At 28.8% G+C, this 14,421-nt stretch overlaps 2 protein-coding genes across 6 annotated transcripts; both read right to left on the bottom strand.

Moving 5' to 3' along the window:
- Positions 1 to 196: 196 nt before the first annotated feature.
- LOC106758197 lies at positions 197 to 1,862 on the bottom strand. Its single transcript, XM_014641147.2, has 4 exons — positions 1,549 to 1,862; positions 1,283 to 1,360; positions 694 to 756; positions 197 to 578 (listed from the first exon to the last, which is right to left on the bottom strand). The coding sequence occupies exons 1-4, from the start codon at positions 1,636 to 1,638 to the stop codon at positions 339 to 341; spliced, it is 471 nt and encodes a 156-aa protein (XP_014496633.1). The 5' UTR covers positions 1,639 to 1,862; the 3' UTR covers positions 197 to 338.
- Positions 1,863 to 2,883: 1,021 nt separating this feature from the next.
- LOC106759622 lies at positions 2,884 to 9,067 on the bottom strand. Of its 5 annotated transcripts, none has more exons than XM_022779955.1 (6): positions 8,617 to 9,067; positions 6,999 to 7,843; positions 5,834 to 6,213; positions 4,924 to 4,993; positions 3,315 to 3,619; positions 2,884 to 3,182 (listed from the first exon to the last, which is right to left on the bottom strand). In XM_022779955.1, exons 2-6 carry the CDS (start codon positions 7,673 to 7,675, stop codon positions 2,968 to 2,970), a joined length of 1,647 nt encoding a protein of 548 aa, XP_022635676.1. In that variant the 5' UTR covers positions 7,676 to 7,843; positions 8,617 to 9,067; the 3' UTR covers positions 2,884 to 2,967. The 5 variants fall into 5 exon arrangements, with proteins under 5 accessions (XP_022635676.1, XP_022635678.1, XP_022635675.1 ...); XM_022779957.1 differs by having other exon boundaries at positions 2,884 to 3,128; XM_022779956.1 differs by having other exon boundaries at positions 2,945 to 3,128; positions 3,203 to 3,619.
- Between the last annotated feature and the right edge of the window lie 5,354 nt (positions 9,068 to 14,421).

The raw sequence follows: 14,421 nt of genomic DNA, 5'->3' as shown, positions 1-14,421 counted from the left end.
GTAGAAAGAATCAGTCAAATAAATTACTATGATCCTCACTGATGTTTATTCCGATACAATCAAAATTCTCATGTCACTTTGTGTGTCTCTAAAAGTAAATTCTTTCTCCTTTATTTTCCTAACATGGCTTTGTAAAATAAGAGTGATAAAATTATCATACACTAAAGTGCATAATGATTGGAATGTGATAATCTTAATATCATTATAGGGGAATTCAGAATAGTACTTATTTCAATTAAATTTGAATATGATTTATCAACACTTTTCCAGAGGAAAAAAAAAACTATTCTGGGCATTCAAGATTTATAGGTATTGGAAATGGCCAACCTTAATCAATACTAAGGTACTTTTTTTCTAGATTGAACAAGCAAATTAATCAGATAACTAACATTGTCAATGTAGTTGCGTTTCTTTCTCTGGTTTTTGGTTAGCATGCACGTAGAGTCGTTGTTGTTAGGCTTTTGAATTGACTTTTCAAGCTGCTTTTGTCCCTTTTCCTGGTCGCTTTCTGTGCTCCACTCTTCTTCATCTTCCTCCTCAATAATACAGGCTTTATTGTTAGGCAATATTTTATCATGCTGCATTGCATTTGGAGTAAAAATCATATATACAATTTAATGATTTCAGCATTCCTTCAAAGTTCTATATGTAATTCAAAAGTAGACTAAAATGAAATTACGGTGGTGATCTTACCTCATAATATATGGCAGTTCTCAAGTACGCTATTGTTCTCAGTAACTCCTTATTTATAGGGTACTTTTCATGCAAACACAAACATGTATATATGTATGTTAGAATGGAGGGAGGGGGAAGAAATACAAAGAAAACACACAAAACAGAGATGATCACAATGATAAAATTGATAAGAAAGAAGAAAACATCAGGGTAAGAACTGTTTAGACCTTTTAATTTTGGGGCAAAAATGGTGAAACTAATACTTTGATACTAGTTTTGCTATAAATCAATGAGCTTGTCTGCTTCTAATTTAAGTGTCTTAAGTTTCACTGAAGAGAGACCAAGTTCATCTTTTATGATAAATATATGATCAAGTCAAATTTTTTTAAGATCTATGAACTCAATGAATTTTGAACCAAATTTGAAAAATACAAAAACTCGTCTAACATAGAAGATTGAATACATGCTTGAATTAAAGTTAAAAGAACTAAGTACTTTTACAGAAACAACAATTTTTTTCTTCTTCTGTTCATACATTAGAATGCACAATTCTATGTCAAACTTCATTATGTAACTTCAGATCAAACATATTCTAACACTTTCAGACCTCAATTTGTTTCTCTGGAATTCTCCCTGCAGACCCTCGACGCAATTTCCTGTATATGATTGGATTTGGTTCTCTTGCCTTTGTTGTAATTTCGAAATTTGCAACATAAAAAGATCAGTTAAATCAAATAAGAGAGTCAAGTTTTAATAAGAAAGGTTCATAAAAACTATTAACTGCATAACTTGCAGAAAGCATAAGGCTATTTTTGTGTGCAAATTCAGTCCGATTCAACTATGAGAGAAAGCAAGGTGTACATAATAACTTACAGGTTTTCTTGGAAGCAAGAAGTTCTTGTTTTCACTGTTCTCTCTGGCATGTTCAGGAACTGAAGAAATACTCAAAGAATCCATGATCATGCAAGTGTAAAATATTTCGCTTCCAGCTTCCAAGATCTCTCCACAGAAACTTCAAACCCTCTAGTCAATGTCAGTGGTAGAATCAATTTGTTACTGCTTAATTAGCTCATTCATGGAACTTGGAAGCTTCCTCCCCCTATGCTTTGTGTTTTTCAACTGACAACTTTTGAATTTTCAAAGTACATATATGGTGTAAATGCCAACTTTTTTGCTACATAGTTTTAATTTTAGTATGTGTACATTTTAGCAGTTTGATACTGACCTTTTACAAATTTTGTATAATTTTACAGGTGGGACAGGGACTATGATTAAGACGTGGAGATGAGACTAAATAATAAATAATTTTCATATCTTTACTATAAATAATACAATAAATAAAAATAATGTGAGTTTGTGGAGATAGCTTTTTTTTATATTTGAGATGATTATTTTATTCTTCGATATGTCCTATCATTTCTATCTAAAACCAACAGAGTCTTTCTCACTGTATACAAAAAAATTAGTTGAAAAATTAAATTATTTTAATATTAATGGTATTGACGTTTCCTTTGTCATTAATGGTGACTCAATTCTCAATTCTTCATTTGCAATCATTTCTATATTAAAATATATTAAAGAATATGTTAGAAAAGATTTATTATATGGTTATACTAATCATCCTAAAGTTATCTGTTATGTAGATGTTAATTGAGTAATAGCTATTTCTGATATTATTTAGCATTTTATATTTTTATTGGAAGTAACTTAATTTTTTTTGGAGAGAGAGAGCAATATAATGTTTTTGATTTTTTTTCCAGTAATGTTTTAACTCAATTGTGTGTGATCCTCATCTCAGTACAAAAATATTCCACGAAATGATTCATTTTTATTTTAACTTATTAAAAAAAATTATTCAAAACGAAAGTTAGACTAAATTTAAAAATACCTTTAAATAGATATATATTTAACTTCTTAAATATTTTTGATGAATTTTAAAAAAATGGTAGAATTATTTTATAACCTTTTAAAATATTAAAATTAGATAAACCAGGCACATATTTTTGTTATTATCATTTCTGAAATCAAGAAAATAAATACTATTTTTTCTAAAGTTATGTTCTTAAACTATATAAGTCCCCGGTTACCCAAAAACTACATAAATCCTATCCTTATATGTTTTTTCAAAGTTTCAAAATTGGAAAGCTCACTAGAATCATCTACAAAGAAAATTATATATAAGTAAACAGATATTATAACTATGAACATTTTTCCTTTAATTTGCAAGAATCCGCAGCTACCTACCACCTTGCAATGGCAATTTAAAACCATATGTACACAATTAATCAAACTTTAAACATTCTCTATGCCCTTAGCTCCACACGTACATCTATTATGACTAGCAACAGAAGCAAATTCTCTGGTACAAGAATCATCCTCAATCTCAAAGGCATGGTGACTAACCCACAAAACTGCATGCACCAAAACCAAAGGCACAGCACAAGCCAAAGTCACTGCAAGATGAATCCCAGCCTCAGTCAAAATCAGCTGCACTATTGCTGCAAACACTAGTAAAGCCAAGACAAACCTTTTATCAATGCTTCTGTGAAGGAAAACAGATTTGGGGTATGCCCTTAGAAGTAAACAGTAAAGGACTGTCACATAAGTCATGATGACCAGCAAAATCAATGAGATCTTACGATGAGGAATGAGGACAATGAAGAGAATGATCCACACAAAGAGTGTGTAGTATAAGCCAAGGTTCTCCAAGTTTCTGATGACACGAAGTGCTGCAGCTTCTGAAGTCAAGGGCATGTTGAAGGGCCAGTAAATTTTGAAATCAGTGTATAACTTTTCGTGATGCCCCTTTGATTCATAAGTGTCTAAGGTGGATGATGAAGGTGTCGTGGTGGTGGAGGGTGTTCTTTGTGTAGCTCCAAAGTTTTCCATAAGATTTGAAGTGCAGTTTGGAGGATCACAGAATGGCTCAATAGAGATACCTCTTCTGTTAAACCACAAATTGGTGAAGTTTATTGCAAATGCACCACAGAAAGTAGAAGGATAGAAGTATGGTGGGTACATGTTGTGAAATTGAATGAAATTCATATAGGTATATAGAAGCTTAGCTCTTGATTTTATTTTCTAGTCCAGGACAAGACCTTTTTCTCATAAAGACTGGGAGAATGTCATCAAGGAAATTTCGTAAAGAAATGCACAATATTAGGAAGCTTCTTTGTTGTTTCTGATGTTGCTCTGAGTTTAACTTTTTGGACCTTTGTGACTGTGTCCATCCAAAGTAGCTTCAAATTTAAGAAACGTTGTTCTTAATTTATAATTTTAAAAGAGTAAGGAATGAAAATAATGTGTTTAGACAAACGAACTTGGATTTAGTGATATTTACACTTAAACTGTGACATTGTCAAAAAAAAATGTTTCTAATATAAATTTATGCAAACACATTTAATCACCTAGTCAGTACTAATTGTGATATCTTATTTTTATATCTATTAAACAGGGGACTAATATGAAATGTGTGTACTTAAAAGAGGAGTTCAAGCCATTGTTCATATTCAGTGTTTTCTACGATCATATTCAAGAATCCCAGGCTGAAAACATAGGGAGAGAGATTCAGCCCTTAACTTTGAGAAAGTTTTATGGAAGTATTTCGAATGTAAAATTTTAGACTGAGCTCTGATACCATCTTCAAAATTGAACGCCTAAAGAAGACGCTGTCTGGAATAAATAATGAAAACAAGTACATCCTTTTGGTCACACTCTTATCTAGTTTTGACTATGATGTGCAATGTTACAACACGCAAAACAATTTAACAAAATTGATAAGTTTTGAGAACCATAAGAATTTGAAGTCAAATTTAATAGGAAAGGAAGCCTACAACTAAAGGCTTCATTCCAAAATTCAAATATTCGAATAAGTTAGCTTCATCTGTATTCAATTCATTTCCACGGCCACGGCAAATAATTAAATATGATCCCTAACAAGGGAGAATCTTAGTATCACCATGACTAAATATGATCCCTATCAATGATATACATACAAAAAAAAGAACAAGTTTCTAATGGGTTTAACGATCAATTTTGACGAAACTTAGGCCACACTGTAATTACTCCTGGTCTCATCTCCTCAAAACGGTACCTACAGCACAATATATACAAACAAATGAAATAAGAATTAAAGCAGACCTTGTTCCTAGAGACACACAATTGTATCTCATGCACTAGGCTACACGTTTTTTTACTAGTTTTCAATAAGGAAGCCATATAGATAACAAGCGACAGGAGAGGTGCTACCTGTTTTCATTGAGGAAACTTCTAACAGCTGTAGGAAGGGAGGCCTGTCCCCGACTGTGATTACCAACGCCTGTAAAAATGAAAACACGATCAAGGTCCTCAAAGATGATTGTTGGTTCCAACCAAGGACACAGGTTTTCTAAATGAATAGTTAAAATCCTAATTTTCTATTCAGGAAAATGATAATTTTTCAACAAATAAACAGTTGAATTGAATGGTGAGAGGGAAGCAACAAGTATCATAACTAGAGATTGGGAGAAAAAGTTTAAAAGAATAACAAAGGAGAATTTACTTGGATAAAATGTTCCTTTTCTGTAAGTAGAAGAGAACTATCAACAGAAACAAGTTGCGATTACTGTGACAATTAGATTAGTTGCATGCAAAATGATGATTAGTATTTTCACCTTTAAAATTGTTAGAATTGCGTGATTAGTTTATATGGAAAAAAAAAAAATTATTAATCTTAACATATTCCATGAATAAGAGAAGTCTAAAAGTGATAAAATGTCAGATTACACTGGATTTTAAAACATACAGAAGCAAGGTGATCACTTGGAGAATATGACATACTGACATATCTTCCAAACGTTATGAAGAACTTACAAGAGTATACCAAGTTATCAAATCTGAGAAAATAAATGGTTGACCAACAAAATAAAGAGAGAGCAAAAACAATGAAAGGATGCTTATTTATATGACTAATGAAAGGGTTAGTCAGACTTTGAAGAATGTTTGCTTCAATCAAATGACAACTAACAGACACTAACAAAATGTAATTTAATGTCCAAATATACATGAAACAAAACTGTTGAAAGAGAATAAACAGTATAGGAGATAGAGGCATAAAAGAAAATAGAAAGCTACCCTCACAATAGCCTATGCATATCCACGGTCAAAGAAGCCAACATACCTGTTATGACATGTAATGCCAATGGTCTAAGTCGTAATGGTGCTTGGATGTCCAATTTTGCACTGTTGATAAGAGTAGATTGTCCAAGCCCGTTTTGTTTCACTCCATTGGATGAACTCTTTAAGAAGCCTTGGCTTTCAATTTTGTAGAGATGTTCTTGCAATGCTTGAATAGCTTCAGTTGCATGAAGACCATGCAAATCAAGTCTCCAGATATCATTTTCATTATTCCTGATACTTAAAATTTTTCTGGCTGCATCAGAATTAAGCTCTTCAGCAGTATGCCATTCCACTCGAGCTTTCATTGAATGATGTTGAGCTGACAAATGATCACCTCTTAAAAAAGCAAAAGAAGCTGCCCTAGAATGTCGCGATGCTGACCTGTTTCATTAAAAAGGAATGAAATCTCAAGTCTTCTGAATACAGAAATGTGATCTTTTCAATATAACAACCATCGTAAAATTCTCAAACGTTTTCATCTCGAATTATGGACAAGGATGAAAACTCTATGATTGAAAGTGTTACAAATGAAAATTTATGAAGAGGAAATATATAACAGCACGGATTTAGTCCCTTCGATTCTAAAAGAATGTGTAAAACAAGAAATGCTATCACATAAAATAAGTATTTCTAGAGATCTTTCTCAAAAAGTTATTGCAAATCAATCTAAAACCATATTGCTTTTTACTGACATAAAGAAAATAGCAGGCGCCACCGTGAAAATTAACTCATTACGAAAGGACATTTTCATTGTAAATGATTAAGGTTAAAGTGATCCGTTAATTCGTTAATTAATAGTAGTTTGACTTGTGAGACCAAAGACTTTATAGGTATATCAGATAACAATACAGGAATTTGTGCAAGTTATCAATTAAATTACAATGTGTTTAATTTGGAGACTTCTTGATAAGTTCAAAGAAAGTCAAGCATTGAACAATATGTTTCACTGCACGTAGATCCCATCATCAATAATGTGTTTCGCGGTCATCTTATTAAAAATAGACAACAGAAGAAAAAACATAGATTCATACATAAATAAGTATATATTACATGAGGGGGATAGGTTGATAAATAAATAACCATACAAAAGAAACACGTAAAAGCAAGTAAGACATAACAACTACCACCGCTCCAGAAAGAAAGAATATAACTGTTAGAATTCGTACCTCATTGTCTTTAATGCATCCTTTCGATTGCTAATGTAAATATCATCATCCTCCCATTCAGGCTCTACAGGAACAGAATTCAAGAGGTTTTGAATCGGGGAAACATTTCTATTCTCCAAGACTTTATCATTGTCTTGGTGATTATCAAAGGGAATATCATCCTTGACCTTTCCCAAAGTAAGACTTTCATTAGTTTTATTCTTATATGGGGTATCATCTGTCGTAGTTATCACAGCAGATGATACTTTGTAGTCTTCAAAATTAACTGCAGAGGCCATTGTTTCCAATAAAGCTGAGGCCTTATCAACATTGTTATTAACAGCAGCCAATATATCCTCTATCAAGCTATGTTCAGCCCAAAGATTCTGCTCTCTAAGCTTTTTGATAGCTAAATTAACATCTTCCTGAGCAGGGCCTTCACAATATTTTTCATCAGAATCAGAACCCAATACTGCCTTTTTGTTATTCAAACCCTCTTTCAACGGTGGGAAATGTTTAGTCGGCAGAAGTACTGAAGAGAAAGGCTTTGCAGGAAGATGGTTCTTCTTGACTGTAGATTCAGAAGTGCCTATAGCTGGGAAATGATCTTTATCAACTTCAGATTCAAAATTGATGTTCTTTCTCTGCTTGAGATCAAAAGCTGTCCAACCAGCGGATTGACCCTTAGCCCACGACATCTTCTTAACGGAAGATTGGGCTGAAGCAGTCACCTTGGTTTTACAGCATAATTGGAACTCAAGTCACTTTGCAATATCTCTGTCAGAATAATTATGCAGATTTAGAACTCAGAAAGCCACGATGTCAAGATCTTGCTTGCAAAAGGTCGAAGTCAATAACTGTAAGCACTGGAGCACCATAACATGAATCAGTATGTTAGATAATCACGTTATTATATATAGATGAAAACATGATATGATAAATATTTGTTATCATAGGATATAGTTTTCAAAATGGCTCAATTTAAAATTCTGGTGCGTTAGCTTATTTGCATTTTAAGTTGCGCTTAGAGAAATTTCTCTGTAAGTGTTTATAAAAAAGAAATCAGATGGTCAATGAAGTAAGCTTCTCCTATAGGTTAAAATCAACCTATGCCCCTTAACTTTTGAACATGTTAGATCATAGAACTTCTGTAGATGTTAATTAAGTTAGTTCATTTCAATTTGGGGAAGAACTCAATTCGTTTTTCATTTTTATTTTCTTCTCTTGTAAGTAGTTTCAAAGAAGTTTATGCAAGAGAACCTCGAACTTATATTATGACATAACTACTTTCGTATGTATGAGGAATATCTTATAAAAACATATTCATAAACTTATTTCAATAAATACAAATAACAGCTTGAAAAACAATTTACAATTTATGCAGCAACAATTTAAACTTACTCCTCTTTCATTATAAGAACAACTTATATACAAGCTTACGTGAGATGACAACTTATTTATCCAAGAACACCCTTAACCAGATAAAACACCATCAATCAAAGCCTGATACAAAAAAGTATGCTTAATAATTCGAAAACAACACAAACCATCATACATCGTTCTCAACAAACCCAAAACTAAATATAAAAACACAATAAAAGAATCCAGCTAAAAGATGAAAACCCACATGAAAACTAACCTTATTTATCTTTTCAGAAGAAAAATTCAGGAGAAAGAAAGTTGCTTTAATGTTATCTGTGACTCAGAAAGCGTAGCCAAGGAATGAATCTATCGAAGGGTTGAAAAAGCGACGGAACCACAAAGTCAAACACTTGTCGGTGGAAAAAAATTGCGACGGAACAGTGCTGCAGTGATTTGCACCTGTTATCCATAAATCTTCTGTATCGATGTTGCAAAGAGAGGAGGAAGAACGATACTTTGGGAGTTTTCTGGCGTTTCGTCCCAGAGGGTCTCTCAGAGGCCACAAAAAGATTCTGGAGAGAAAAAAGAGATTTGACAGCCGCCGCGGCGTCACCGTTACCGTCACAGAGTCAATAACGACCGTCAAGGAATCAATACGCGAAGTGTAGTCGTTACTTGGGAATTTACGAAACACCCCTCCTTGATTTCCGGTACCTATTATGGTATCTCCGGTGATTGACAAAATAAATTGAGTTTTTATTGTTTTACTGAATTTTTAATTTATAATTAATTCTAAATAAATTTAAATATTTATGATAAATTGAATTATACAAACAACATTTATATTATATCATCCCCAAATTAAGAAATATATGTTATTTAATTATTATAGTCCCATTAATGTGAGTTCAATTTTGAAAATAGTTATGGAAGTCTATACATTTAAATTTAAGGCACATGAAATTGAAAATAAATACATTTTTTAGGATTTTCGGTTTAAACATGTTTCTTATTTTATTTTTATTTTCAATGATAAAAATATAAATCTATTTTACTTCAGAAATCATATAAGAAATAACTGTAACACTTATATATTATACTAATAACTATAAAATAAAATTTATTTTCACAGATTAAAATATTTTAGAAATCAATAATACCATTTAGTATGGATGGGAAATCTTTCGGAAAGGATTAATTTTCGTAAACAATTAATTAAGTTTCTTTTTAAGAAAAACTGTTCATAACTATTATTTTTTATACATTCATTCATACCTATGCTTTCATTATGCATAGAACATAATTATTTTGAAAACGATGTCTATGATAAAGGAAAAGGTTGTACATAAAGTTATGACATTTTATTTAAAAATAGTAAAGTTTGATTCTTTTAATATTAAAAATTTTACCAGAAATAGTTTTATTATGAATAAATTTTATTATTTTAAAATATATTATTTTTATAATTTTTTAACTTTTTTTTTATTGGTTTAATGATTTTTATGATTGATTTTGCGATCAATTCTTTAATTTGAATTGATTAGTTTTTTTTCTGTATGCATAAATTGAGTTTTAGTTTATTTTATAAATTTTTTTTGTTATATGTTGGATGTAAACCTTTTTCATTTATGTATTTTTTAATCATTAATATTAAACTCTACATATTAGTGATCATAAAAGTATATCATGATTATTCTTATGATATTTCTATGTGTAAATAGAACTTTAGAAAGAGTTTTATTACTTAAGATTTTGTGAGTTGCTTGGTCAGGTAAGGAATGTCAGTCTTAATATGTGTGGTGTGAGTTTTATTAATTGGATGTTTTTATGTTGTTGTGTTATCGCACATTGGGAATGATTTGGATTATTGTTCATGCTTGAGTGTTCTGGTTGATTTTGTATTGATTGAAGGAATTAGAATATGAGTAATTAAGCAAATTGGTACGTCCAATGTTTTAAAGCTGTTTTTTACAAAAAAACATTATCGTTGTGTTTGTTTCAAAGGATGACAATGTTTAATGGAATTTGTAAAGAAGGGTCGGAGTGGATAGTTGTTCGCTTGAACGAACATTATTTTGTATTTGTTCCAACGGAGACAGATTTGATTCCCATGCAGACTTATATTCACAAAATATTATATTTTAAAAATAATTATTTCACTTTACCTAAATACAATTTCTTTTCATTTTAAGAAAGTAATTTTTTTTCTCTCCTTATAATAATTTTTACAATTATATATATATATATATATATATATATATATATATATATATATATATATATATATATATATATATATATATATNTATATATATATATATATATATATATATATATATATATATATATATATATATATATATATATATATATATATTAACAATTATTATTTTATATTACTTTTACTACTAAGAGCATTTTGGTAATCTTTAATTTCTACCAATTAAACCATTTTTTTATCTGTCACATCGATCAAATCCTACATTAATTTTCACAAACTTTACTTCTAAATCCATTTTCACTCACCTCTAAATCCCTTCAAAAAACAACAATCAACTTACTCTCATATTCCCTTAAATTCATCCACTCCTTCTCTTCTAAATTCATCCTTCAATGTGAACACAACCTATGAGAGGAGTACCAAATTGATTAATTGATCATGTTTCATATTCCTAAATCACATAATTTCATCTATCGATATTTGATATAGCATTGAGCAATGACAGACTGGCATTGAGTGTCAGCCTTGTTGTGAAGGGTTGGGAGCATTTTTGCTTTAAGTCACCGAGCATCAGTTTGTACCGTTGAACGCCATGTTTTGTGAATGCTTTGGCGTTGAGCAGCCATAGAGCATTATTGAGCGTTGTCTTTTTACTACAGATTTGGAGCATTTTAACTTTAGGACACTAAGAGCTAGAAAGTTATGCTAAGCATAACCTTTTTGAGAAAAATGACATTTAGTGCCAATATTATTGCTAAGAGCCACACTTTGCGAAAGGTTTGACATTAAGCGTCAATTTGTATATTGGATCTGCTTTCTTCTTTGATTATTTGAGATAGATTTGTGATGAAATTAATGTATGTCTATAATGTTGTTTATTATTAATTAAGGTGATATTATTATGGTGGAAATGTATGATGATGCTCTTTAAGGAATTTCAAGGAAATTTTTTTTCTTATGGTAACTTTTGTCTATGCATTGACATATGAGATTCAATAAGGGGTATCTTGAACTTTAATAATCATTCACACTCATGACGAGTAAAATCTGTTTGGTGAGAATGGTAAGAGGTCCCAGACACAAAGGGGATTAACCTTGTAAGTAGTGAAGCATAAATACTTCTATAATGCACACCTTCTCGTGAATTTCAATATCAATTACATGTATCCGAATAATTAATATTAGAATAATTTGTATTAGAATAATTTGTTTTGTGTACCTTCCTTGTATTTTATCCATGTTAGTTTGTATATATAATATGATTTTAGGTTAATTCTTTTGCAAACCAACTTTACACTTTTGGGTGCTCGATGTTTTTCATGTTTGTTCTTTTAAAAACTATAAGATATCTTAGTTGTTTATATATATATATATATATATATATATATATATATATATATATATATATATATATTATAGTTATTTATATATATGAAGATAATTTTATTAATATTATATATTTATATCTTATAATGTTTATTTTATTAGTTGTAAGCTAAAGTGAGATGTTGCAGTAGTTATAATAGCATATGATAAGTTGACGTATTAAAATTGTTTATATCAAATTAAAAAAAAAAACTTGAATTAATTTATTTTTGTTGGTTTGAATTAATTTATTTTTAAATTATAATTCAAGCTAAATAAATTCAATAAAAAAAACTGAATTTATTAGTGCAGTTGGGATAATTTGTGTTTAACTATATAGAAATAAATAAAAATTTGTTTTGAGAAAAAAAAACATACTATTTATGAAAAAAAAAACTTAAATTGTGCTTTCACTAAGAATCCGTTTGATATAATTGGTATAAATAATAAAAAGAAGAGGAAATTGGAAGTCACAGTTGGACGATAAAGAAAATGTAAATAAATGGAGAAAAAAATGTATTAGGTTCCACACATAAATGTGAAAAGATTTTATACAAAGAGACCCTGAACCATTCGAAAAGATAAATATTATTTTTTCATTGTATTTGACTTAATAAATTACATAATTGCTAAAATTGTAAAAAAAAAAATATAAGTATACAATAAAATTTGATATATAATAATTGATAAAAAAATCATTAATTTAATTTAACTTTGTTAGTTTTAAAAATTACAAATCTTATTTCAGAACCCATCAGTGTCAAAATTAATTACTTTGGATAGGATAAGATACAATTAAGTTTAAGATCTAAATTAATTAAATGGTCTTGATCTTGGTTGATTAAATATAAATCAATTAATACTTCTATTGTATTAAATAAGCAGTTTTCGGAAAACTAAACTTCGTATTAAATAAAATATTTTTATTAAATATAAAAATTACATTATTAATTTACGATAAATAATTTATATTATGTTACCAATAAGAATGACATTAACTGTTACAGATCAACATATCAATATACTCACAAAAAAAACTAAATACCTTTTTTTAGTCTTTGTAGAAAATTCAATTACATTACATCCTTAATCTTTATTTTGTTCAATTAATTTATTTAGTTTTTATTTTTTTTTAAATTGATGTTAACTGCATTTATATGTCAGTTTCTAATATTTTTAATTTTTTTATCACAAAAAATGTCACATGTTAAATTATTATGGTCAGAGTATCATATAACAGATTGATATACAACATGTCTGTTACATGTCAATATCGATATTAAATAAAAAAAATATATTGTTTTGTACTTAATTTTAAGGACTTAATTAATGAATTTTAAAAATCAAATAATTTAATTGAATTGAAAGAAAAAAAAAGTATTTATTCAAATAATATACTGTTTTCTTCTATTTATTTAATAACATACTATTCATTATATACTATATTTTGATTATGTAATTTGTTTCTAATAATGTACTTGTTTTCTTCTATGTTTCAATTATTTTTGTTCTTTCTATTTAATTTACTTTCAGGATATAACGATTTCTTTATCCCTTAATTTATTTATATTTCTTTTATTCATTTTTTCTCGAATTATATATATTCTAGTTCTTATGTTTTTTCATGTTTTTTTTTTATGTTTTTTCTCCAATTATTTAAAGTTATTCTTTTATATTTTTTTATTTTGCATTATGTTATAAGACTGTGCTTATACATTTTTGTGTTGTTTTATGCTTAGTTTTTTTTATTAATTTTATTCACTATCTTTATTTTGATAAATTATTTTTTCATTCAGTCAAACATTTTGAAACCAATATCAGTTAAGAAGTTAACCAATTATTGACTAATTTTGAGGCAGACTCTTAATAATTATAAATTATAAAGGTTTATGAAGACAAAAAATTTGTTATTTCTTCAATTTCATTAATAAGTAAATAGATTCTTATTGTGTACATTAACAACATTTAATTTTCTGTACAATTAAAATATAATTTGTAATTTTTGTTAACTAATTCTAATCCGTTATTTTGAGTTTACGTTTAAAATGAAAACAAAAAAATTCGCAAATTTTGTAAACAATATATATTACTCTTTATGAGGAGTAAAAGTAGCTAGATTGGTTTATTTAAATATTATTTTTTAAAATAATTTTTATAAATATTCAAATATTTATTTAAAACAAGATTTAAAGTATTATAATTTCCCTTATTCTGTTTCTCTCTGTCTAAAAACGACTGACATAATAAAATTTGATGTAAATTATTTAAATTATTCTGTTACAAGCTGTGCTTGATAGGTCATTTATTGTTAAACATTTTTTTCTTCTTTAAGAAAAAGTTAAGGATAAAGATAAAAGCTTGCACTCATTCACTTTACAAAACCATCTTTTACAATTTATATATCACACAAGTTATTATAACATAGGAAAAAATTATTGTCTTCTTCTTAAGGAAGAATTACTTATCTCCCAAAAGAATCTTCGTCATATATTTCTA

This window comes from Vigna radiata, chromosome 4, assembly GCF_000741045.1.
Source record: "Vigna radiata var. radiata cultivar VC1973A chromosome 4, Vradiata_ver6, whole genome shotgun sequence".
NCBI lineage: Eukaryota > Viridiplantae > Streptophyta > Magnoliopsida > Fabales > Fabaceae > Vigna > Vigna radiata.
This window is presented reverse-complemented; position numbering and strand designations above follow the sequence as displayed.